We start from the raw sequence: 25255 nt of genomic DNA, 5'->3' as shown, positions 1-25255 counted from the left end.
CTTTCTTTAACTCCTTCCCAGAGCCTCCCTGAGTGAGTCTTCTTCTATAATACTAATCCGATCACATCATCACCCCTGTTGCATCCCTGCAACTGGTCTCTAAGTTCCTTAGCCTGGCTTTCAAGGTCCGTCACAAACTGACCTTCCTATCTTCAAACCTTTCTACTTCTGTTCCTACATTTCCCTCCACTTGGGATGCCCTTCCCTCTTTTTGAGGCTGATGAACACCTATTCAACCTTCAAAACCCAGTTCAAATGTCCCCTCATCTGGGATGCCTTCTTTTTTTTTTTTAATTAATTAATTTATTTACTTTAGAGAGAGAGAAAGAGAGCAGGGGAGGGGCAGAGGGAGAGAGAGAATCCCAAGCAGTCTCCACACTCAGCACGGAGCCTGATGCAGGGCTCGATTCAATGACCCTGAGATCATGACCTGAGCCAAAACCAAGAGTTGGAGGCTTAGCCAACTGAGCCATCCAGGTACCCTTGGGATGCCTTCTCTGGTTGAATTCAATCATTCCTTTAAGCCCTGCAGTGTCTTGTTCATACACTCTTGCTGCACATATCACAGGGTACTATGATTGGCTGCACGCCGAGATATTTCTCCTTCTAGGCTGTGACCTTGTCAAGGTCATGGACCTTGTCTTATTAATCCTTGCGACCCACATGTCCAGCCCAGCTCCATGAACACATTAGGCCCTTGGTAAATATTTACAAAATGTAATCTTTCTGCTGGCTCCTGTTAGTTTCCCTGATTCAGACTCTGGTTCAGAATACAAAGGGCTTGAAATGATTGTTCCATCCGCATTTCAGCACACAATGAGCAGATACTTGATGAATGAAGGAAGGAGTGAATGAGTAGGTGAGTGAATACAGAGGATGTGTCACTGTGGTCTCACATGAACTGTGCCCTTTTGAACGTTGCTTCGGTGGAATTCAGTTAATATGGGGAAACATTAAGGACTCGGAGGAACATGCAGCCAGATCCTTGGTCTGCCGAATATTGTCACCTGACGAGGAAGAACCAGAAGATTCTGGAAGAAGGCCTTGGAAAAATGCCCCAAATCATGAAGCGGTGAGAGGCATTCCTTTGACCCACTCGGCCAGCAGGTAGAGGAGGGCCGTGCTGTCGAGGGGCTGGAGAGATGGAAGGTCCTTCTGCTGTGGGTCCGCAGAGCCATGCTCCAACCTGGGGCAGCCCCTGCCCGGCAGAGCGCATCCTGCCTCCAGGAAAGGCTAGCAGGGGCTCCTGCTTCCAAAATCATTCATTTTCTAGAAAGATAGCCAGATTCCTTTGCTGGGCACTTGCACGTGCCTATGCTTTCCATGTGCTGTTTTTCGTGAGAGAGGGAAGCAACAGGTTAACCAGCTGGTGTCGGGAATGAAAATTCGTCAGCAGCTACTCCTCGGGTGTTTGAGCGAGGCCGCTTCTGGAAGTGTCTGTAAGCTCCGGGTCTCAGGCCTTTTAACTAACGGGGATCCCTTGATCGTTTTTGTCCCATCTACTAGAGGCTTTGACTTTTGTTCCTGCCAGACTTGACTTATTATGGAATAATCCTTTATTTTACTGACAAACACACAAATGTACCGCTGCCAGCTTCTGCCTGGCCCAAGGGGATGGGCTAGACCACTCTTCAGTTGGTATACAGAGAGCCCAAAGTGGGGAGATTTGAAATTTTTATTAGCTAGTTTTCCCCCATGGAGGCTAAAAGGACAATTTCCATCCGTCTTCTGAAAATGCTGCAAGTCTCTGGAGGGCCTGGCTAATAAGCCCGCGATAAACGTTAGCTGCTGTTAGTCGTAATAGTGTCAACACCGCTGTGCCTCGCAGGTTAGGAACCACGATCCGTACACAGCTGGCAACATCAGGATGAGGAGAACGGCCGAGATGACCTGAGCCCTCGCTCTGAGCCAGGTGTTCTTGCACAATGCTTTACATGCGTGATCTCATTTATCCTTCACTGCAACCGTATGAATGAAAGATTATTATTATTTCCCCATTTTACAGATGAAGATCAAAAGGGGGAGGAACATGCCCAGCGCTAGTGAATCTCAAGGGGAGCCAAGGTCTCTGATGTAGCACCTTCTCACTGCCTTGCAGCCCAGGGGGCTTCTCCATAGGAATCCCCAAGGAAGCACCAGTTGTATGAGCTGGCGGCCTTACACTGTGATCTTCACATTTTCGTCTTCTGAAAGGAAAGCTCCATCTGCTTATGTGGCTCTTCAGAGGGCGGTTACAGGCACCTGCCCGGATCTTTCCCATATTCCGAAGATAGCGCGTGTGCCTTCCTCATGCTGAGCTCTTCAAGCAGCCGTGGTCTCTGATCTCTCTGGCCTCTGCACGAGGGGGATGCTAAATGTGCTCAGGGAGGGGGCGGAACTCTCCTTCCTCCCGACCTTCCACCTCTCCTCTGTGTTGATGTTGAATGGTTTCTTCAAAGGACACACACACCATGTTTCACCCCCTTAAACACGCCCTACCATCTCGCCTCCTTGCTGGGAGTGAGCCAGAGCTGCACCTGTCTGTCTGTCCGTCTGTCTCTCCCTGCGTGGTGTGGGGCAATCTGAGGTCCAGTGCATAGTAGATTTTGGAGTTTGGTTTGAGTCTCCATGGATAAGCAACAAGTATATCCAGAGCGGAGGCCAGAAATTGTTCCCATAGGGCTACAAGCCTTCCTGAGAACTTAGTCAAGTGGTAAGAGAACAGAGATTCAAGACTTCAGCAGACATCCCCTGCACCAACGTGAGCAAAAACAGGGAATTTTATTTTACCACAGTGGGGATGCTATCTTTGTAAATTCTGAGCATTGGAATGTAGCCAGTCTTAAGAAAGCCTGGAATGGCAAAGACAAATGCTTTCAAGACTGTCCATCTTTTGACCTCTAATTTCTTTCCTCCTCAGCAGACCAACTCTCCCTGCTCCTCTGAGTACAGGTGGGCAGAAGAGAGCTGCCTAAGAGTTCCCAATTCCCCGGACAGGCTGGCCTTCTTTCTCAGCCTCATGCCAAATTCCCAGGGAAGGAGCTTTGATTGACTAGCCAGAGTCAGGTGATCAGCCCTGGTCCAAGGTGATTGGATCCTTTTGAACAAACATGGTGGCTGGAGCCCACAAGGGTAGGTCATGGGGACAGTTAAGGTCATCATTGATTTGACAGTTAATGGCTAACCACCCCCACCCCCACACACCCTTTCCTAAGGCAGCTCTCTCCCCTGCATATCCCAAGACTTCCTGGTAGACCACAAGATGGGCTATCATCCCTGATGATGGGAGGTCATCCTACCTTCCTACCCTATCTGGAGTTCCTTCTGATGGTGCCAGACCCAAGTCAGGAACCAGATGGGTCATCTTGAAGAATAAGAAACAGGGTTGGCAGTAAGGTTTGGATTGTCCGAAGGTAGTCTGGTTTTCTGTGAACTCTAGGCAGAGACAGTGGTGTTTGGTGATGAGGACTGCATGTGAGGGGCTAGAAGGCGAGTGCACAGCAATCAGGGTTCCCCCAGTGCGGCTGAGCTGAAGGAGGAGGCCATTTGGGGCCACACACTACTTTGGCTCCGCTCCTACATCTCAGAGTCCCCAGACCATTGTTTCACGCAGTCCTGTTTGCTCTGAGGGTTCCATAAGTTTATTCTGTGTTATTTGATTAATTTAAATTTTTTGCAGAAATTTAGAAATTATAAAAATCCAGAAAAGTGCAAAAAAGGAAACAAAAGTCACATATAAACTAATCACTGTGAATGCCTTAAGATATATCCTTAGGGTTTTGGAGGGTTTTTTTTTTTTAATGAATAGATTGGGGGGGTGGGCAAAAATAGGATCATACTAAATAAATTATTTTGAGGTCTGCTTGCATGGCCTTTTAAAACATTTCTGCACGTTTGGTTAGGGGATGGAGAAAAATCTCAGCTGCCGTTGTCGGCTCCCAGTTGGGCCCTGAGGGGCTTTTGCCCCTCTGTTGATTTCTTTTTTCCTTCTGATAAAATGATGGAATGCTGTCCTTGCATTGCCCTCATGCCTGCCCATACAGCTGAACCGAGAGGGCAGCGGGCCCCTTCCAGCATGTTCTTAGAACCACATGGTGTGGACTCATGTGGTCACCCGGCTTGGGGGCTCCCATGGGCTTCCTGCTCCCCTGCTGCTCTCTGCCCAGGGCTGCCCATTAGCCACCACCTGCCAGCTCACTGAGGTCCCTCCTCATCTCTGCTTTGCAGGCTTGCACCCAGGGGTGGCAGAGGGAGCTGCTCTGGAGCTGAAAATCATCAGGTAACATCCACAACCAAAATGATCACAACCATGTGTGGAATTCTCTTTCTAAACCAGTCAGGTGAAGAATACCCGTACAGCCATGAAAGCTTATTTTTGCCACAGTTCTACAAGCCAGATAAGATTACTGCCATTTTATAGATGGAGAAACTGAGGCGAGAACAATCAAGAGTAGGACTTAGGGTCACTCAGCTTGTAAAAGGCAGACTGGAGATTTGAACCCAGGGCTGGGCTGAGTCTGATGTCGTACACCGTTCTCTACTCCATGCTGCCTCTGGAACTAAAGAGGCAAGCAGAGTACAAAGTGTAGGTGAAATATCTTGGGTCAGAGAGGTCATGTAAACCAGTGGTCTTTCTTCAGCTGAGGGCTGGGACTGGCTCCCAGCATAAGGGTCTCCTTTTGCAGAATTTGTTAAATGCATAGATTCAGGACTCATCTCCTTGAGATTCTGATGTGGGACACCTGGGTGGGACCTGGGACTCTATCGTTATAGAGCTTTGCAAACAACTTGGAAGCACGCCAGGCTTGGGGACTGCTGACAAAATAGTAACAAGTCCCCACCATTTGCCAGGCACAGAATCCTTGCTGAATAAGTGAAGAACAACAACCTGATGTACTATTATCATACTCAATTTAAAAGATAGGGAGAGTTAGGGGCGTCTGGGTGGCTCAGTTGTTAAGCGTCTGCCTTCGGCTCAGGTCATGATCCCAGGGTCCTGGGATCGAGCCCCACATCGGGCACCCTGCTCAGCGGGAAGCCTGCTTCTCCCTCCCCCAGCCCCCCTGCTTGTGTTCCCTTTCTCGCTGTGTCTCTCTGTCAAATAAATAAATAAAATCTTTAAAAAAAAAAAAAAAGATAGGGAGAGTTAAGCGTCTGCCTTCGGCTCAGGTCATGATCCCGGAGTCCTGGGATCAAGCCCTGCATGCGGCTCCCTGCTCAGCAGGGAGTCTGCTTCTCCCTCTGACCCTCCCTCCTCTCGTGCTCTCTCTCTCTCAAATAAATAAATAAAATCTTAAAAAAAAAAAGATAGGGAGAGCAGGGCCCAGAGAGGTTAAGAAGTTTTCTCAAAGTCACACCTCAAATGTGAAAGAGGACTTCGATCATTAATTAGAGTCTGTGCTCATCTACCACTTTCACCCACCACCTGTAGCCGGGTCACCGCCCTGTTGGCTCCATGATAAGCCCCTCCATGGCTTACAGTGGCCATGGTTACTTTGGCCTCAGGGTATGAAAAATCTAATTGCACTCCAAGAGGCAAAGATGAGGAACACTTAATATTGCTGCCTGGAAATTTGGTCTCCTCAGTTTTCTTCTCTGAGCAAGACACTTAAGAGAGGGCACATGACACAGATTTGCAGGTTTGAAGCTAGTTCAGGAGCTGTCAACCCACCACATCCGCCACACACAAGTCTGGAAACAGAAGGCACCGTCTTTCCTCCAGGAGAAAGACAGCTGATGAGAGAGCCTTCTCTGGCCCCTAGTTTGTTTGTGGGTCCTTTTATTTTTGTTATTTTGGGGCAACTCCAGGATTTGGCCACCCTTCTGTGCCTGTCACCCCACCCCTCTGTTCTCCTAGGGTGACCTTGAGCCGCAAACCTGCTGTCTGCGTGGACCGGGGCCGACATCACACGTCCATCTGCCAGGACCTCTGTGTCCAAACTCCGAGACATGGCGACCAATGGCAGCAAGGTGGCTGATGGGCAGATCTCCACGGAGGTCAGCGAGGCCCCTGTGGCCAATGACAAGCCCAAAACTCTGGTGGTCAAGGTGCAGAAGAAAGCGGCGGACCTTCCAGACCGGGACACATGGAAGGGCCGCTTTGACTTCCTCATGTCCTGTGTGGGCTACGCCATTGGCCTGGGCAACGTCTGGAGATTCCCCTATCTCTGCGGCAAAAATGGTGGTGGTAGGTGCTGGCCAGCCCACCTCCCAGCTGGGTCTGGACCCCTTGAAGTATGTCACACTTGGGCATTTTCTGGGGCTACCTTAGGGGAAGGGGCCCCCTAAAGACCCGGCCCTGTTTCCTGTTTTTGTCCCTTTACCAAAAGATTCCCAAAGGACAGTTGTCCTTTGTTAACGATACCAAAATTTCACCTCATCATTTTGCAAAGAACAAGGGATGTAGTTTGAGCAAAGGACATCCTTGGACCTCATTTTGGCTGTGGGTGCTACTTTGAAGGCAGAGTGTAGGGAAATTATGGCTGGGACCCCCAGAACGCCCTGCCATGATGCTCCCTCTGAATGGGGCTTCTCCAAAGCCTTGGGACCATGAGCATCTCTCTTCTCAACCCCACAGGGGCCTTCCTGATCCCCTACTTCCTGACACTCATCTTTGCGGGGGTCCCACTCTTCCTGCTGGAGTGCTCCCTGGGCCAGTACACGTCCATTGGGGGCCTGGGGGTGTGGAAGCTGGCCCCCATGTTCAAGGGTAAGTCTGCAGAGTGGCAGTGCTCCTGCCCACAGAACTATGGTGAAACCAGGGCCTTCCTGACACTCTCAGCCCCACTGGAGAAAGGGACATGCTTGGTTCACTTCTGAGCAGAGTGGAGCCCTCGGAGGGGCCAGGTGGCAGATGGCAGCCCTGGCTAGGATCTAGGGCAGCAGAGGTGGGCAGGAGGCCCCAGTCCAGAGACCCCGTACGCACATCAGCCTGCCCTGTCCTGTGAGTTCATTTCCCCAGCCAGGGCTGGGTACGACTTTCTTTGCTTCCTTGCTCAGTGCCTGACAGACCCTCAGATGGATACATGGAGAATTATTCTTGCCTGGCAAGCCAAGACCCCCGCCCCACTTGCAACCAGCCAGTGCTGGGCCCCAGACCCAAGTCCTCCCTTGCCAGATGTGTGTGACCTTAGATAAGTTCCTCCCTCTCTCTTAGCCTCAGTGCCTCAATAACACCTGTCTCCAAGGTCCAGTGAGCTGGTGGACATCATGGAAAATGATAAGAATGACGCTCCCTGGGATAGTTATTATTACTGCTCTCTTAGACCAATATCATGATGCCGTGTCTGCTCCCAGGTGTGGGCCTTGCCGCTGCTGTGCTCTCATTCTGGCTGAACATCTACTACATCGTTATCATCTCCTGGGCCATCTACTACCTGTACAATTCCTTCACCACAGTGAGTGGCTCCTTTGACCCCCTCCAGAAGGAGCCAGACCCAGAGCTCACCGTCCTTCTGCTGGACTACCATTCTGCTGATAGGGCTGTTCCTTGGGTTGGTGGGGGTTGGGGGGGGATCAGGGACATGGTGTGTCTTTGGAAGCCCCTGTCTCCCCACAAGTCATAGCACCATGAACCAAGCACCTGCTCCGGGCCTGCCCCTGAGCCAGGTGCTTCATGTAGGCTGATATCGAATCCTCCTGACACGCCCTCTTAAGGGGGCTGTTGTTAGCTCATTACATATGGACTCGGACTGCCTGGGTTCAAATCTTGACCCCAGTATATACCAGCTGTGCAACTTTGGGAAAGAGGCTTAACCTCTCTGAGCCACCGTGCCCTTATTAATAAAATGAAAGTAAAAATGAAATGTGCCTCATAGAGTTGTTGTGAGGATTAAGGTGTAAATATGTGTAAAGGGCTTACTTAGCACTGTACCTCGCAAAGAACAGGTACTGTTCAGTGGTCACTGTTAACATCAGTGTGCAGAGGGTCAAACAGGCGAGATCTCTTACCCGAGGTCACAGAGCTGGGAAGTGGCCCCGGGACGAACACACGGGACCTTATGGCACAGCTTGGGAAGCTGGTTTTCAGAGTGAAATGATCAAGGTTCAGTTCTGACACTTAGGAGCTGTGTGATCTCGAGCAAGTGGCTGCCCCTCTCTGATCTCCACAGCGGGCATCTCAACATGACCTGCATCTGGGAGCTGTTGGGAAGGGGCGGTGAGATCATGGATGGCTTGGAAGAGGCGCAGGGGACCGTGAGGATGGACAAAGTGCACTGGGACCACTGTTGCCGTCCCCTGGGGGCTCAACAGGGCTTGTCTGTGCCTTTGCAGACGCTGCCGTGGAAACAGTGTGACAACCCCTGGAACACGGACCGCTGCTTCTCCAACTACAGCATCGTCAACACCACCAACATGACCAGCGCCGTGGTCGAGTTCTGGGAGTAAGTGCGGGGCCGTCAGTGGTGGGGGGTGCCTGTCAGCCAGGGCCAGCAGGAGACAGAGGCACCCTCAAAAGGATGATGGGAGCTGGGGAGGTACGCAGGGCTGAGGAGAAACGAGAGAGTGAAGCCCTCTCCTCCCCCGTAGAGAGCTGGGCTGTGGAAAGGGCCACTAGGCACAAGCTGGAGAGAATGAATTCCTGCCTTCTCACTCCTCCTGCCCAGTGGCTCCTGCCATTGGTCAAACCTAGTTAGAAGCCAGAGGGCCAGGGAGCCAGGGAGGGAGCGCCAGCCGCCAGCCTCCTGGGGCATGGAGCAGGGTGGACAGGGGCAGACGGTGCGCCTCTGGAGGGGGGTAACCGGCACAGGCCAAGAAGGATCGCCAGGACAGGCCAACAAAATCCCAGTTCATCCGGAAAACCAGTCCAGTCTACTTAGAAACCCAGAGTTGTTTGGAATAAAGGTGCGCACACACGTACACACACACACACACACACACACACACACACACGGTTCATAGCGAAGGCTGTGCTGATTGTATTTTCAGAAGAGCACATCATAGATGTGTGTTGGGGTATTGATTTTACAAAAAGAGGTCTTAGGATCCAAGTCTCTCTGGCATGAAGGAGGCATCTGTGCTGGGCAGCTTAAAAGGGTCTGGGAGCACCCTGGAAGGTTCCACTGCACCTTGCATAAGCTGCCAGGAGGAACTGTGCTCAGGAGGCGTCAGAACACGTGCTGCGAGTCTCTTTGTGCAGAAATGTCCTTGGCTAGGCAGTCTCCTTACAAATAAAAATCAGATTCTTCTCCGGCTGCTGCTTCTTTCCAGCATCTGCCACACAGAATTCTCTCACACACCTTTAGGACTGCCTTGAACCATTTAGTCAATAAACATCTCTTGAGCACCTACTATGTGCAGTCTGGTTAGAGACATGGCAAACATAAGCAAACAGGCAGAGTGGCAATGCCAGATGACCAGTGCTAAGAGGAGGGGATGCACGGGGTGCTCTAGGGGCCCCAAGTTGGTACCTGGACGAGCCCAGGGGAGGAGTGACATCTAAGGTGAAAACCAAGTGGGAGAGACAGGTGTCAGCAGGAGGAAGAGAATGCATGAAGGCTTGGAGGCAGGTGAGAGCAAGCCAGGCGCAGGTGAGGGGATGAGCTGAGACTGGAGAGAGAAGCAGGGCCAGCTCAGAGGGCCTTGCAAGGTGGGCCTGGGGTGGTTGGGCTTCATTCCAAGGACAGTAGGGAGCTATTCACTGCAGGGTTTTAAGCAGGAGGGTGACACGATCAGACATATAATTTAGAAGGGTCCCTGGGGCTGGAGTAGAGATAGAGCAAAAGTGAAGGTGAGGGTCCTGCTAGGAGGTACTGCAGCCCAATAGGTGAGCAATAATCGTGGCCAAAATAAGGCACCGGCAGGTCCCTCGAGCAAACAGCACTTTCTGCCGGTTAGTATAATGGACCCCACAGTCTCCTGCCAGCTCCTGTGTCTCCGTGATCACAGACGTCAGCACAGTCACAGCGGGGGTATCATTCCCTGGGCACCCCCAGGCCACTCCAGCTCCCACCAGCCCCATGTGACTTTCTGCTCCCTCCACTGTTCCACCAGGCGGAACATGCATCAGATGACAGATGGGCTGGATAAGCCAGGACAGATCCGCTGGCCTCTGGCCATCACCCTGGCCATCGCCTGGATCCTTGTGTATTTCTGTATCTGGAAGGGTGTTGGCTGGACTGGAAAGGTAAGGCATGTGCACAGTGAGGACCAGAAGGGGATGGGTCTACAAGGGGATTTCCGCCCTGCACAAGGAGTCTGCACTTCCAGGAACCCCACCGAACCTGGAGAACAGCAGGTCCCTGCATCTCTCCCTGCCTTGGTTTTCTTTCCTATAAAATGGGAATAATAACGCTACCTACCTTCTGGGCAGTGTGAGGATGGAATATGATAATGTAAGTCAGTTACACAGAGCTATCACAAAACAGATGGTAAACTTTGTTCAAGGACCATTGAGCAAACTGTCCCTGAGCATTTCCACTGTACCAAGCCTTGTTCTAGGGTGATCCAGAGATGAATATTCCACATCCCAGCCTTGGAGGAGAAACAGAGATGGATCAATGAATGGTTAAATATTCAGCCTTTGGACTGAAATAGTCCTGAGTTTGGATCCCAGCTCGGCTGTTGACTTGGCTAGGTGACATCAAGCAGATCACTTCACCTCTCTGAAACTCAGTTTCCTCCTCTGAAAAATGGGGCTTATCTGTTGGTTTGTCAGGAGAATCAAATGGGATGGTGATTTTGTAAAGCCCTCGGCAGGTACCAAGAGGAATTGTACTTGTTTTTGTTTTTATTATCAGCAAGGGCAGAGCCAGGTCAAGCTGGGGGGGCCCAGCCTGAGGACATCTGGGGAGCTTGCCAATCAAGTTAGGGGGAAGGGGACTGGCCTCACTCCCACCCTTTTCCCCTTAAAGCCCTGCCCCAGGGGTCCAGGGACAGAAGATAGCCCAGGCTTTCACTGGACCCTGGCCTGAAGGTAACTTAGAGGAAAGCTGTCTGAGTTCTGACAGCAAGTAAGGGAGAAAAGGGATTTGAACTGAATCATGCTGGAGCAAGGAGGTCAGGACTACCCAAGCTGACATGAGCAAAACAGAACGTTCACAAATTCCATACTTGGGCATGAGTATGGCTGATGAAAAACTGCCCAATACCAGTCTGGTGGGACCTTTGGACCTACCAGTTCTCAGATCCAAAGCCAGTGTCAAAACCTCTCTGATGCATCCCTAGGTTAAGCAGACAGGAGGAGGGCACAGGTGTCTCCCAGCCCAACTTTAAGAAGCAGAAGAATGTAGGGCCTAAGGGCTCTGGAAGAGATAGAGCTGAGCTTGAATCTCAATCTCCCGATACCTAGCTATGTGTGCTTGGGCAAGTCATTTCACCTCTCTGTGTCTCTATCTCCTCATCTGTTAAATGGGTACAATAATAGTACCTTACAGGGTTGTCATAAAGACTAAGGAGAATAAACTATGCAGAGTATGTAGCATATGCCTAGTATCTAGTAGGTAGACAGTACATGGTATCAATTGTCTTTTGAGTGAGTCATCCAAGCCATCAGTAAACATTTACTGAGCACCTACTGTGTACCTGGCTCCATGCTAAATGTGGAAGACAGATTCAAGTTCAAGACCTAGGCGATATATATTAAGCATGTTGTATACATACATACAACTGACCTTTCTGAGTCGGCAGGTTGATTGTACCTATTTTCCAGACCAGAAAAATCAAGGCTCAGGGAGGATAAGAAATTGACCCAACATCGCACAGCTTATAGATGCCACAGATGACTTCAAATTCCCTTTTCCTATTTCCAAGTACAGTGGGTTTTCTGGTGGATCATGGCTACCTTTCCTAACCCTGAAGAATCTAAGATCCATTCAGGGAAATGAAACTAACCCAGAGAACAGTTCATGCAGTCCAGAAAATAGGGTCACGTCAGACTGTGAGATAACAAGGATTATTGAGCTTGAAAACTGCTCTTTCACAATAGCGGGCAAAGAAATGTCATTTCAGACAATGAAATCGGTCTTTTGATTATCAATTTGGCAAAAAGAAAAATGTTTTTAATGATTATACTCAGTACTGGCACATTTGTGGGGAAGGTGTGCTCTGAAATGCTGGACAAAGTCCCGTTTCTGGAAGGTAATTGGGCAATATGGATCACAGGCCATTGAGAAGTTTATCCCTTTTTAGTCAGTAATTCTACTTCTAGAAAAATTTCCCAAGAATGGTATAATAATTTTGTAGACAAAGTTTTATACACAGGGGTTTCCAATGTATTATTAGTGAGATTCACATGAGTGGATAACAGTAGGGGAGACTTTAAAGAGGATGGTAGAACCTCCTGAGGGACTATTTTGCATAATTAAAAATCACATTGTTATGAGACAATAAAACAATGGTTAGTAAACAACATATGCACTGCTTTTTTTAATTTTAGACATGTTAAACGAAAAAGCAAGCACATAATTGGAGCATCATTTGGTAAGAAAACGTGATCATACATGCATTGCACAGTCTCCAAAGAAGAACATTAATGTGTTAACATCCATGCATTTATGTATTAGGCATTTATCCAGGGTCTCCTATAAACCGTGGATTGTTCTAGGTGCTGGGAAAACAGAAGTGAACAAGACAAGCCCTCCCTTTCACCTAACTTAAATTCTAGGGGCGGTTGAAGGGAACTTTAAGTGTGTGTGTGTGTGTGTGTGTGTGTGTGTAACTTTAAAATTTTCCTGACACCTTGTTTTACTTGAATAATTTAGACAAAAGTCAAAAAATAAATAGGGGTAAGGGAGAGGGAAAACCAGGTGCTGAGCTGGTTGGTTGAGACTCCAAGGAGAGGCTTCAGAAAAGTGGACAAATACAGCTGGTTAGGAATCCAGGGAAAGCTTCCTGGAGGAAGATGAACTGGAAGTAAGCCCAGGGCCACAACAGACACTGATGTAAGTGAAGTGGGGGGAGGGAAAGAATGGGCGCGCTGAAGGGGGCATTGGTGCCAACTTTCCTCCCAGGTGGTTTACTTCTCCGCCACTTATCCGTACATCATGCTGATCATCCTGTTCTTCCGTGGAGTTACGCTGCCTGGGGCCAAGGAGGGCATCCTCTTCTACATCACACCCAACTTCCGCAAGCTGTCTGACTCTGAGGTGAGTGGCCTTCCCGGGTTCCCCGCCTCCACCGGCTGAGTTAAGAGCACACCTGAGACCTGAGCCACCATTTACCAGCTTTAGGATAAGTCACTGTACCTCTCTAACCTCATCTGTAAACTGATATGGTTGCCAGGTACAGCTGATTACCACATGTAAAGGGCCATGGGGCACTGTGGCTATGATTATAATTTTGACTATTTTTTCTTCATTCTACCTATAGGTGTGGCTGGATGCGGCAACCCAGATCTTCTTCTCCTACGGACTGGGCCTGGGATCCCTGATCGCCCTTGGGAGCTATAACTCTTTCCACAACAATGTCTACAGGTGAGAGAGCCCAGGAGCCCCTTCCTTCCCGGCCACGCCCCGCTAACGCCACGCCCACATGCGGCCACTCCCCTTATAGATCACGCCCCGTGGCCTTTCTCCACTTTCAGCTCCGTTCCAAGTAAGTCAGTTCCGGGCCGCTCCTTCCGGTTCCCCCCTCCCTGGGTTGGGGTGGGGGCACCTGCCCTGCAGCCCTGCTCCCAGGTACCCTCTTCTGGCCCCGCCCCTTGCCCCTCGCTAACCACTGTTCCTAGCTCACCTCCTTGCCAGCCTCATCCTCGCTGAGTCCACCCTTTCTTCTCTGCAGGGACTCCATCATTGTCTGCTGTATCAATTCCTGCACCAGCATGTTCGCGGGATTTGTCATTTTCTCCATCGTGGGCTTCATGGCCCATGTCACCAAGAGGTCCATTGCTGATGTGGCGGCCTCAGGTCAGCGCCACACATGGGAGGGCCAGGGCTCCTGGGGTGGGAGGGGGCCTCTGTGGCAGGCAGGCATCTGTGGTCGTTACCGCCATCACCAGCAGGAGCCAGAGGATTAGCGTGCAGGCGGAGGGAAGAGCCAGTAGAAAGGCCCTGAGACTTTCTCAGGGATGAGTGTGGTGTGTCGGCTCCCTGGCACTGAGCATCACGAGGTGCCAGGCAGAGCAGGGAGCATTTTACGTGAAACTTTCCAACACTACGGAGTCCATGCTTTCTTATTGCATTTACTAGGTGAGGAAACTGAGGTTCATGGACCATGTTCACCAAGCTAGAGAGGTGATGGAACTGGAGTTGAGCACAGACCTGGCTGATCAAAGAGCTTGGGCTCTTAATCACCTGACCATACTGGCACTTCCAGTACAATCCTGCCTTTTGCAGGGAGAAGACCGACTCTTGTCCCCTGGGATATAAACCTTGTTCCAACTCAGACATGCTCACCACCATGACACAAAGTGCCTAAATCTTTGCTTTTGTCCCAAACGTGTTCTCACCAGGCAGGCTGTGCCCACTCTGCTCACCACACAGTCATCAATGCTGCAGGGTCTGAGGAGAGCCCCAGGCAACCCCTGCCTCCCTGCTCAGTGGGGAAAGCAGCGAACATGAGGAACCCACTATGTGAACATGAGGGACCCACTATGTGCACAGCAGAGGCCCTGGGGCTTGGGGAGGCAATGGGACTTGTCCCTTCCCCATCATGGAGAACTGTGCTGGTCATGTGGAAAGGAACTTTCTCCACTGATGTCCTCATCTTCTCTACAAGGGCCAGCTCGTTTCTCTGGCGTTCCTCAGCCACCACCCCCCTTTTCTGAGCCAGACCCAGGGAGGTTACAGTTTCTTTCCTTCACCTTCCAAGGTTTCCCCTCATCTCTTGACTAAGCCCCACCCAGATACTCAAACACAGTATGTCCCAAACTGACTTCTTTAAACCTTCCCCTTCCCTGGGCTCCCCACTGCAGCGAAGGGTGCCACCATCCCGTACCCAGGACAGCCCCAGCATCATTCTGGACCCTTCCTTCACCTTCACTCCATAAACCGACCAATACCAGGACCTGCCCATTCCACCTCCTAAGTATCTCTCCATCTGGCCACCTCTCTGCACCTGCACTGTCCCCACCACGGGCCAAACCACCACAGTCCTTCCTTTCATCTCACTGCTACCCTGGCCCCTGGACCCAACCCTACTGCCTCCCCCACCTACGCACACTCTGTATCCTCATCGAGGAAAGGGGGTGCTGACAACACTCACCCAAAAGTTTACTCCGAAGATGAAATGCAATAAAGCTTAGAAAGTGGGTGGTGTGCTGGTATGCGGTAGGTGCTCAGTACCTTTTTTTTTCCTTTTTTGTCCTTCCCGCCACAGGCCCTGGATTGGCGTTCCTGGCATACCCGGAGGCGGTGACCCAGCTCCCCATCTCTCCCCTCTGGGCCATCCTCTTCTTCTCGATGCTGCTCATGCTGGGCATTGACAGCCAGGTGAGGACACCCTCCCTGGCACCTGGCGGAGCCCCCACCCAGCCTTGTCGGTCTGGGAGCAAGCAGGGAGAGGAGGCCATTGGCCATTTTCTTAGGCCCCCAGGAAGATGGCCAAGAGTTTCAGACCCCTAGACTGTTCCACCACTTCACCCTGAGACTTCAGGGTGGATCAGCTCAGCCACCTTCCCCATTTTCCAGATGGGGAAACTGATGTCCAGAGGGAAGGGACTCTCCTGAGGTCACAAAGAGAGGCAGAAGCAGAATCAGGCCTGGATCCTGGGGCTTCCTTGGCTCTGCTGTCCCGACAATGCCAGAGCCCTTTGGTCTTGCCCCAGAGTCAGGCCCTGGGTGGGTTGGGGCTGGGGTCTGCTGCATGTAGCTGACCTTTGTCCCCCTTGAAGTTCTGCACCGTGGAGGGCTTTATCACGGCCCTGGTGGATGAGTACCCCAGGCTCCTCCGCAACCGCAGGGAGCTCTTCATTGCAGCTGTCTGCATCGTCTCCTACCTGATCGGCCTCTCCAACATCACCCAGGTGAGCTCACCGGGCACCGGGCACACCTCTGGTGCCCAGGCACACCTCTCCACCCCAGCCTCGTGCCATCCCACCCTTCGTCTGTTCCTTGAGCACCATCTCTGTGCCAAGCCCTGCACACACAGCAGTGAGGCAGATGGGGACCCTGTCCTCAGTGTGGGAGGGTGGGAGACACAGACACTGAGCTAGAAAAGATAAGACACAGCTGGAGAATACAGCCCCTAACTCAGTCTGGGGCACCCGGGACTGCTTCTGGGAGGAGGGGATACAGGGACTGAGTTTTTAAAAACGCACACAAATTAATTAGACAGTCGAGCTGGAGTTGGGCCTTTGGCAATGACACTGCCCCTTCTTCTCACTCCCACTTTTCTTTTACTATTGATAGTAATGAGCAGTCTTCTCTGCGTTCAAGGCCCTCCTGGTCTAGTCAGAAGGCATACACATAAACTGATGAATTGTACAATAAATATAAATGACCTGAAAGCCATGAACTCAGTGGGTCTGCGGGTCTGCTTTATGATCCACAAAACTACCCCCTGGATTCAAATACAGTTCATTCCCAGAATATTGTTCATTTGTCCTTTTATTCCTCCATGGCTATTAAAACATTCACCATGGGCCTGTCATGATCCTGGAAATTCAGCAGTTAACAGGACAGACACAATATCTGCTCTCTTAGAGCTTATGCTTTGGTGGACAAGACTGACAGACAAATTAAATCATTTCAGAGAGTGTTCAGTGCCATGAAGAAAAGACAGTAGTGGGACAGGGAATGACCAGTGAGGGTAGGAGGGATGCTACCTCAGACACAGTAGTCAGGAGAGGGCCCTGTGAGGAAGTGGCAGTTGAGCTGAGACTCAAATGATGAGAAAGAGACAACCAGGGGAAAATGAGCATAGCAGGTGCAAAGGCCCTGAGGTATGCATGAGCTTGGTAAGTTTGAGGGGCAGAGGGAGTGAGCAGATAGGTAGGGGGGACAGAACCAGTTCATGCAGGAACTTATAGGCCAAAGCCATTTGGATTTTGTTTTTTATTTATTATTTTATTTTATTTTATTTTATTCTCTCAACTTTTTGATGTTGAGAGCCATGGAAGGTTTTAAGCAGGGGAAAGACATAACTGATTTAACTTTGTGAAGAGATGGCTCTGATGACCAGCTCCTCTCTCAGTCCTCCAACATTCCCAGACATGGAGCATTTCTCTTCCCCGGACATCTTCCCAATTCCCAGGGAGTCAATGATCACACCCTCTCCTAGTTACTAGGCCCTCGATGCTTCTTTTAATCTTCCCTCAAGCCTCCTCGCTGCAGTGTTGTCTCACACCTACCTCGCCAGGCTGCAGAGCCCACGTTGGCTGTGAACTGAGTGCCCTGGGCCCTGGTGGGAAGTGGACCCCCTCTCACAGCTTTTCCTCTTTTAGGGGGGCATCTATGTCTTCAAACTGTTTGATTACTACTCTGCTAGTGGCATGAGTCTGCTCTTCCTCGTGTTCTTCGAATGTGTCTCCATTTCCTGGTTTTACGGTGAGTGTCAACCCTCCTTCCTCCTTCCCTCCCCCATTCATTCATTCCTCTCTTCAATCATCATTCAACAGATACAGCTTGAACACCAAGCCCTTCCTATACATTAGTTGACAGTTGACCCTTGAACGACCCAGGTTGGAACAGCACACCCTACTTGTTCTGTGTATAAATACAATACGGTATTTTTTGATACTCATTTTGATCCAGTACAGTACTGTAAATGTATTTTCTCTTCCTTAAGATTTTCTTAATAACATTTCTTTTCTCTAGCTGACTTTATTGCAAGACATAGAACATACAAAATATGTATTAATCAATTGTTTGGTATTGGTAAGGCTTCCAGTCAACAGTAGGCTACTGGTGGTTAAGTTTTTGGGGAGTCAGAAGTTATATGTGGATTTTTGACTGCGTGGGGGTGGGGGAGTCAGAGCCCCTAGCTGCCACATTGTTCAAGGGTCAACTGTATTCAGTCCTCACAGAAATCTGATAAAGCTAGCACAGGGGGTCTTGTATTTAGGGGACACCCTAAGACGGGTTAAATAAATCCATTTAAAACGGGAGCCAAAATTTCTTCATAAATTTTGGGATAAGAAGGTTTGAGATTTTATCTAGAAAAGTGACACCAAAACTACAAAAGACAAAGTTCTAAGGTGAAATATTTAACAAAAATGGGGCTATGATGAAAAGTATGCACTCCCTTACAACAAAGACTGGAGGAAATGATGGTTTTGTTTGTTTATTTTGTGGCCTGAGGTTCCAGACCCCGCTGCATGATAGTCAAAAGAATGTCCTTCCCCGCACTTTGATTATCCCAGCATGACAGTGTGTTCAAACTGTTTTCCTGGGTCCCTCTTCGTCCTTGATATTCACTGTACTTTCTTCGCCACCCCCTCCTTGGCATCCCCCTTCCCCCACAACTGGCTTCCTCACTGGTCAGGGGCTTTGCTCAGAATCCGAGTGATGCCCAGTGTCAGTCTTGGGAACTTCATGACGCCTGTGGTGTTTTGCAAGATTTGGTGTTCTTTGCAGTCTGTCACCGGTTGCTTATAGCATTAGAGAAGTGGGGAAACCCGCTCTGTCCAGTAGAGCTTTGAAGGAATGGCTAGGCTAGCTGCTGGGTGGGAGGAAACTGGGAGAGGTGAGGACATCCTTTATAAGCATAATCCTTTGATGGTGGGTATTTTCATGTGAGGTGCCCGGCTTTCTCACACAACCCACTTGCTGGGGGTTATTGACGCGCAGATAACAAGGACCCCCCCAGAGCGTTAGCCCCATGTTACAAAGAGGCTGAAGCTCCTAGAGGCCCGGTAACTTGCCTGTGGTCATACTGCCCGAAAGTGGCAGATTGAGATTTGGAGCCTCCAGTGCCCACAGCTCATTCATCCCTCCTGCTCTCACTCCAAATGTCACAGGTGTTAACCGATTCTATGACAACATCCAAGAGATGGTTGGCTCCAGGCCCTGCATCTGGTGGAAACTCTGCTGGTCCTTCTTCACCCCAATCATTGTAGCGGTAAGGACAAGTCCTGACCAGCCCTGTTAGGATGAGGCCAGGCCAGTCCCTGGGGTGACTCAGGTCCAGAGAGAAACTTCTGGAGGCAAAGGCGCCCGTTCCCTAATAACACTACTCCATCCCATTTGCTGAGCATCTACTCTGTGCCCCACATGACACCAGACACATTACATCATCTTCGAAAACCTCAGCAAAATAGGCATTCTTGCCCCCATTTGACCACTGAGGGACCCGGGCTCACCCTGCCAGCATCATCCAGCTAGTTGGCCCCCACAAGGGCCCTTTTGAGGGTCAGCCTCATGGCAAGGGAGGTGGTGAGTGGACCTATCAGCTTCAGGGTCTAGGAAGGGGCCTTGGTTGTCCAATCTGGGGGACTGACTGTGTCCCATCCCCCTCCCCCCTCCCCAGGGTGTGTTCATTTTCAGTGCTGTGCAGATGACTCCTCTCACCATGGGAAACTACGTCTTCCCCAAGTGGGGCCAGGGCGTGGGCTGGCTTATGGCTCTGTCTTCCATGGTCCTCATCCCTGGGTACATGGCCTACATGTTCCTCACCTTAAAGGGCTCCCTGAAGCAGGTAAGTCCCTTCTTCACCCTTCAGATTGCTAGTCCCCTTCCTCTACTGTGCTGGGCACAGCCCCTACCTTGTGGAGCTCACAGTCTAGTTAGGAAATAGACAACTCAATATCCAATGGCCACAGAATGTTGGAAGTGCCATGATTCGGGTAAACCAGGGAGATCGGTTAGCCCTGCCTGGCTTGAGGAGAGTTAAGGAAGGCTTCTTAAAAGAGGGGATAGCTAAGAAGAAGCCTAAAGATGAGCCAGAGTTAAAAGTAGAAGCAGAAAGAATGTTCCTAGAAGGGGATGGGAAGCATGTGCAAAGGCCCAGGGGTATGAACAGCATTTGGTGAACTGAAAGGAGATCATTGTGGCTGGAGGGTAGAGTGGAGAAGGTTGCAGAAGGGGTGATAAGAGATGAGGTTGGGGATGTAAGAAAGTCAGGCCAGATCATGGAGGGCCTTGAAAATTAGGACAAGAACTCTTGACTTTATCTTGAGGGTAATGTGGAGCCTCAGGGGTTTGAAACAGGTGAAGGGTGGGGTCCGTTGTATTATGGGCTTACTCTAGACCCCTTTTGTGGGCTTGATAAAGATGAAACGTGGTCTTGCCCTCAAGGAAATATAGTGTAAGGCATGCTGCCCTCAGCAGAGGCCCGCTAGCATATTCTAGGTCCACACCAGCTCTTTGTTAAATTATTATCAAATTCTCAAGTGAAACAAGGCAGTGCTGGAGGTACCCAGGTGCTAGCGACATTGATGGATTAAGTGTACGCTGAGAAGATTTCACTGGGGAGAAGTGGACAATCAGAATATGGAGGGCCACAGCTGGGAGACCTTGGATCAGTGGTTCTCAACCTTATTTCTACTAAGATGGACCTTCCAGACCAATCAGAGCCAGAAGAGAGAGCTCTATGGTCTGTGGCCTAAGGAAGACATGGTGGGGATTCACGTGTAGCCCCTGGACCAGCCTCCTCCTTTCACAATGCAGAAACTGAGGTCAAGCAAGAAACCACTTCCCCACCCCTTGCCATAAGTTATTAGGAGAGCTGACGCTTGCAGCCCCTTCTTCCAGCTCCAGGCCCAATGCTTTCGTTTTCCACAATCCTCTGCTGAGCTGCAAAAGGCAGTCAAGTCAGGTCTGGGAGTGGAGGAGAGGCAAAGGCCGTGTACTTGAGGAGGGGAGCACAGCCTGTGCAAAGACCCAGGAGTGGGCACATCTGAAGACAGTGTGTGATCTGAAGGGATAGGATTTCAGGGAATATGTGTAGAGAAGGTAGGGGGAAATTCACCCATTCAGGAAATAGGTATTGAACACCTACTATGTGCCAGACAGTATTCTCAGTAATAGAGACACAGTCGCGAGAAAAATAGGCAAAAATCCCACCCTTCTGGGGCTTATATTCTAGTAGAGGAAGACCAACAATCAACAAAATAAAAACATGTTACATAGGGATGAGTACCTTGGAGAAAAATAGAGTAGAAAGGGGTTTTAGGGAGTGCTGAGTGAGGCCTTGCTGAGAAGGTAACACTGAGCCAAGACCTAAGGAGGTCTTGAGCGAGATTGAGCTGTGTAATTATCTGAAAAGAAGGATGTCTCAGACAGAGGGCACAGCAAGTGCAAAGGCCCTGAGGAAGGTGCATGTTTGACATGTGTGAGGAGCGTTGAGGGGGCCAGAGAGTATGGAGGATGTGGGGACGAGGCCAGAGTCTGGGTGCATTTTGAAGGCAGAACAGGCAGGATAGACCTGAAAAGAGGTGGGGGAATGGAGCGGCCAGTCTCCCTCCTCCCAGCCCAAATTCTCCCTGGTGCCCAACAGCGCATCCAGGTCATGATCCAGCCCAGTGAAGACATCGTTCGCCCAGAGAACGGTCCGGAGCAGCCCCAGGCCAGCGGCTCAGCCAGCAAAGAGGCCTACATCTAGTGGTGTCTGGCGGCTTGCCGACCCGACACTCTCACCCCCCAACCTGGCTGAACATGACCACCACTTGATGTCTGAAGATACCGTCTATCTCAACCTACCTCGAGTGGCGAGTCCAGACACCATCACCATGCAAAGAGAGGGGAGGTGGGGGACGGTCACACCCCCGGTGGGCTCAGCCCTGGGCAAAGATACCAGCACCTGCACGCTGGTGACCTTTTGAATCCGGGCCCCATAAGCATCAAGCAATCAGCCTCTGTGACTGTGCGGTAGATCGTTTTTATCCTGCCAGCGAGTGTGATGCGGTGAGGCCACACACTCATGGCTTTTAGTCATATTCCTGACTGTTCTCTTACTGCCGAAACCCATGACTCTTATCTCAGACTTTGCCGGAGTTCGGTTCCGTCGGAACGCTGCTCTGAACACATGAAAAGGGCATTTTGTATAATGGGGATTTCCAGGGAGAGCTCACTCTTAAGTAGCAGGGAGCCCGCGGAGCTCTGACTTTCATTTTTTTGTTTGTTTGTTTATCTTTCCCGAGGCAGCTTGACAAAACAACCCCAAGGACCTCCATCAGTATTCCCCGAAGCTGCTGCTGCGTCTCCATCAATCTGCAGAGCGTCCTTCCCTGCCCCCTCCTAGCCAGGCCATGCTGATTGCCCCTGGCCCAATAGCGATCATTCCAGACAGCCCCGCTCCCTCACTCCCTCCTTGGAATACTGCCACAAGCACAATTGATTTTTTTTTTTTTATTGCCATTCTGGGGGCCTAAGATCCCGCTGGGGAAATTCCCTAATCAGGAGCCCCAGTTTCTCTTAGGCTGCCCCGTTTTATGGAGCACAAATCAGGTGCAGAGGAAATCAAGGTGAAGGTTTGTCTGTCCTTGAGTCAAAATGGATGCAGTTCTTTTTCCGGCTTCCCCTTCAGCTGTGTCCTCACTGCCACCCCAGTCAAAAATGCTGCCTTCTTTGTTCATATTCCTCAGTGGGAATCCCCCCCCCCCGACTGCCACTAAAATCTCCCCAGCCCACTAACTGAGGAGCTAGTGTTAATCCAGACCACCCGCACACCCCCTCCCCCAAAGTGCTTCCAAGATTAAACGGCTTCATCAAGCAGTAGTATTTGTTTCTTTCTGGAATTGGGCTCCGTGGCGGTGGCGGTGGTGGTGGCGGTGGCAGATCAGGCAAAGACAGTTTCTTGCAAGCTCCAGTGACTCAGCGTTTCTCATTTGCCAAGAAGATGGTTTCCCATGTAGCAAATCGTATGTTGTTCCCCGTAGCTCCTTAGCTAGTTAGCTCACAAACTGTGTTTTACAACTAATCCTTAATAATTATGGTAAATAACTGTGACTGTGGGTTTTTTAATCTCTTGTCATTCTCATCCGACAGTGACCAGCATACCCGTTCTTGCAATAAGGTATTACCCTCAGAATATTAAGCACATTCTTGTAGAGAAACATAAAGTACGTGTACACATATAAAGGCACACACATATACGTTCATCCTCACGTGTGGTATATAGGGTCTTATTTGATATCGTGTAGGAAATCTCAAGCCTTTTCCTGAGGTCATCTGTAAAATAGTCTCATTGCTAAGGCATCCCTAATGCCAACTGGTGAATCCATGATCAAAAATGCATATGTATTGTTAAATTATAGGGTTTAGAATGAAAGGAACCCTTCACTGTGTCTCATGGTCCCACCCCCCCATCATGTGTGAACTCTTCTAGAATAAGGGCAGGAAGACTTCTGACTTTCTCTTTGTTCTTCCATGTGAAACTAAGACCACGTCTTTCTAAGACAAATGCAGTGTACTTAATGTTTGTATGCAAATCTAATCGAGATGTTTGGCAAGAAATCCCCTGACCGATTTCCATCCAAACCTACTTAATATAGCACAATATTACGTGTCGTACAATTCCAGTGAGAACTGTGAATATGTGTACCTTTTTTAGTATTTGCCCTGGGGGAAAAGATATTGTATTATCATATATGCTTTTTTTGCAATAAGGATTTATTCTCAGAACACCAAGTAAATCTATCTCTATATAAAAAAATATATGTAATATATACATATTCAAACTATATACAGAGCCTGTTTTAAAAAAAATTACAGTATTATTTAGAAAAATTATCTGTTCTATGGACCAAATGTAAAATATTTATAAATGAAGATGCATTTTAAATGTCTATAAATGGTGTCATAACTAGAGCACGGGCGTTATGTACGTTTCTAAGAATTTAGAGGAAAAATAATAAAGGTTCTATGATATACGATGTCAGACCCTCAATTCTTTGGGGTGGGGGCACAATAGCCTCTTTCATTGGAACAACAACACATACACACAAAACTATTTTGTCCCCAACAGAGAGAGAGAGATTTGGGCTCAAAAATCCAGCAAGATACAGCTGCGTTTCCCAAAAGTCCTGGAATGAGTGAATACAAAATGACTCTGAGCTACATAAGGGAGGTGTTTTCACGGGGAAGCAGGGCTCTGAGAGGCCACAACTCTTAGAACCTGCTTCCAATGCAGAAACAGGCTGTGATGCTCTAAGAGACACTGGGCACCCAAGGAACCCTGTTAAGTGCTTTCTTACTCGAGTTACTTCCGCATTCCAGCCAACCACTCACACTGAAAATGATGGCCTAGAAGGGAAAGGAAAGACGGAACCCCATACTCTCCCCGAGCATCAGGAAGTGGGAGTAGTGAGTATGGGCACAATGTGCACATCTCAAGAAGTGAAATCAAAACAACTTAGTTTTGTGCGGGTCTCTCCTGTTCTGCAAAGAACGGAATGCACGTGCACGTGTAAGTTTTGAAATACGTATTGTGTAATTCACACATGAATTAAATGCTCTTATAGTGGCATTTGCATAGTATAAAGATGAACAATAAAATGTATGCTGGGGGCGCCTGGGTGACTCAGTCATTAAGCCTCTGCCTTCAGCTCAGGTCATGATCCCAGGGTCCTGGGATCGAGCCCCGCATTGGACTCCCTGCTCTGTGGGGGGCCTGCTTCTCCCTCTCCCACTCCCCCTGCTTGTGTTCCCTCTCTCGCTGTGTCTCTTTCTGTCAAATAAATGAATAAAATCTTTAAAAAAAAATAAAAAATAAAATAAAATGTATGCTGAAGATTTAGATTTTAAATTTTCCTGTACCTAGAAGGACATTACATAGCAAATTTAAAAACACCACGACCAGCTGAGAGAAAGACCGTGGAAGGAAGGAAAAGCCTTATATTTTAGTACCTTTATTGGACTTTTTTCCCCACTTGTTGAACAAGGGGTCCCGCGTTTACCTTTTGCACTGGAAGCTGCAACTAAAGTAACGGTCTTGGGGAACGTCTAGGGAAGGCCGCTGCTGGCCGAGAGCTTCCAACTCTGGATGTGTGGCGGGCAGCCTGGAGCCGTTGGTCAGCAGGGCCCGGGGCAGGGGACAGCCAGGACAAGCCTGCCCCCTGCAGCCTGTGTGCAAGCACTCCGGTCTCACACTGCATCTGACTCTGGAGGCCCCCGGAGTTATGGCTCCTGCTTCGCCCTGCCTTCCAGATCTCAGGCAAATGCACTTTGGGTCAATGCTCACTCAGAACTGTACGTGCAAGGGGGCTCTGGGCAATGGTGTTAGCTTAGCCAAGTAGAGAATATAATGCAATCTCCTTTAATTCTCTCTTTCTCTCTCCCTCTCATACACACACACACACACACACACACACTAATAATAATGAGATGATGATAATTTTGCTAAGCCGTTTGAGAGTGACTTGTGGACATTTGGACCCTGTTTGTCTTTAAACATGATCACGTCTCCTCTGAAAAAGGACATCCCCTTACATAACCACAGGACCTTAACAAATTCAAGAAAT

General features: G+C 49.6%; 1 protein-coding gene across 2 annotated transcripts in view; it reads left to right on the top strand.

Annotated features, from left to right (window-relative positions):
• SLC6A1 (solute carrier family 6 member 1) overlaps positions 1–23663 on the top strand; it is a 41577-nt gene extending 17914 nt beyond the window's left edge. The window contains exons 2-16 of one of the 2 annotated variants that reach the window (XM_036079882.2): positions 4207–4258; positions 5837–6166; positions 6557–6688; positions 7276–7376; positions 8254–8363; positions 9973–10105; positions 12930–13064; positions 13288–13391; positions 13699–13823; positions 15235–15347; positions 15749–15880; positions 17300–17402; positions 18815–18915; positions 19324–19491; positions 21292–23663. In XM_036079882.2, coding sequence (XP_035935775.1) covers positions 5929–6166; positions 6557–6688; positions 7276–7376; positions 8254–8363; positions 9973–10105; positions 12930–13064; positions 13288–13391; positions 13699–13823; positions 15235–15347; positions 15749–15880; positions 17300–17402; positions 18815–18915; positions 19324–19491; positions 21292–21396 — 1800 coding nt within the window. In that variant the 5' untranslated portion in view covers positions 4207–4258; positions 5837–5928 and the 3' untranslated portion in view covers positions 21397–23663. The remainder of the gene's footprint in view (positions 1–4206; positions 4259–5836; positions 6167–6556; positions 6689–7275; positions 7377–8253; positions 8364–9972; positions 10106–12929; positions 13065–13287; positions 13392–13698; positions 13824–15234; positions 15348–15748; positions 15881–17299; positions 17403–18814; positions 18916–19323; positions 19492–21291) is intronic. The other variant, XM_078075039.1, reaches the window with a different exon arrangement.
• Positions 23664–25255: the final 1592 nt, after the last annotated feature.

The sequence above is a fragment of the Halichoerus grypus genome, chromosome 1 (genome assembly GCF_964656455.1).
Source record: "Halichoerus grypus chromosome 1, mHalGry1.hap1.1, whole genome shotgun sequence".
NCBI lineage: Eukaryota > Metazoa > Chordata > Mammalia > Carnivora > Phocidae > Halichoerus > Halichoerus grypus.
The sequence above is the reverse complement of the archived record's forward strand: the minus strand, read 5'-3'. Positions and strand labels throughout refer to the sequence as shown.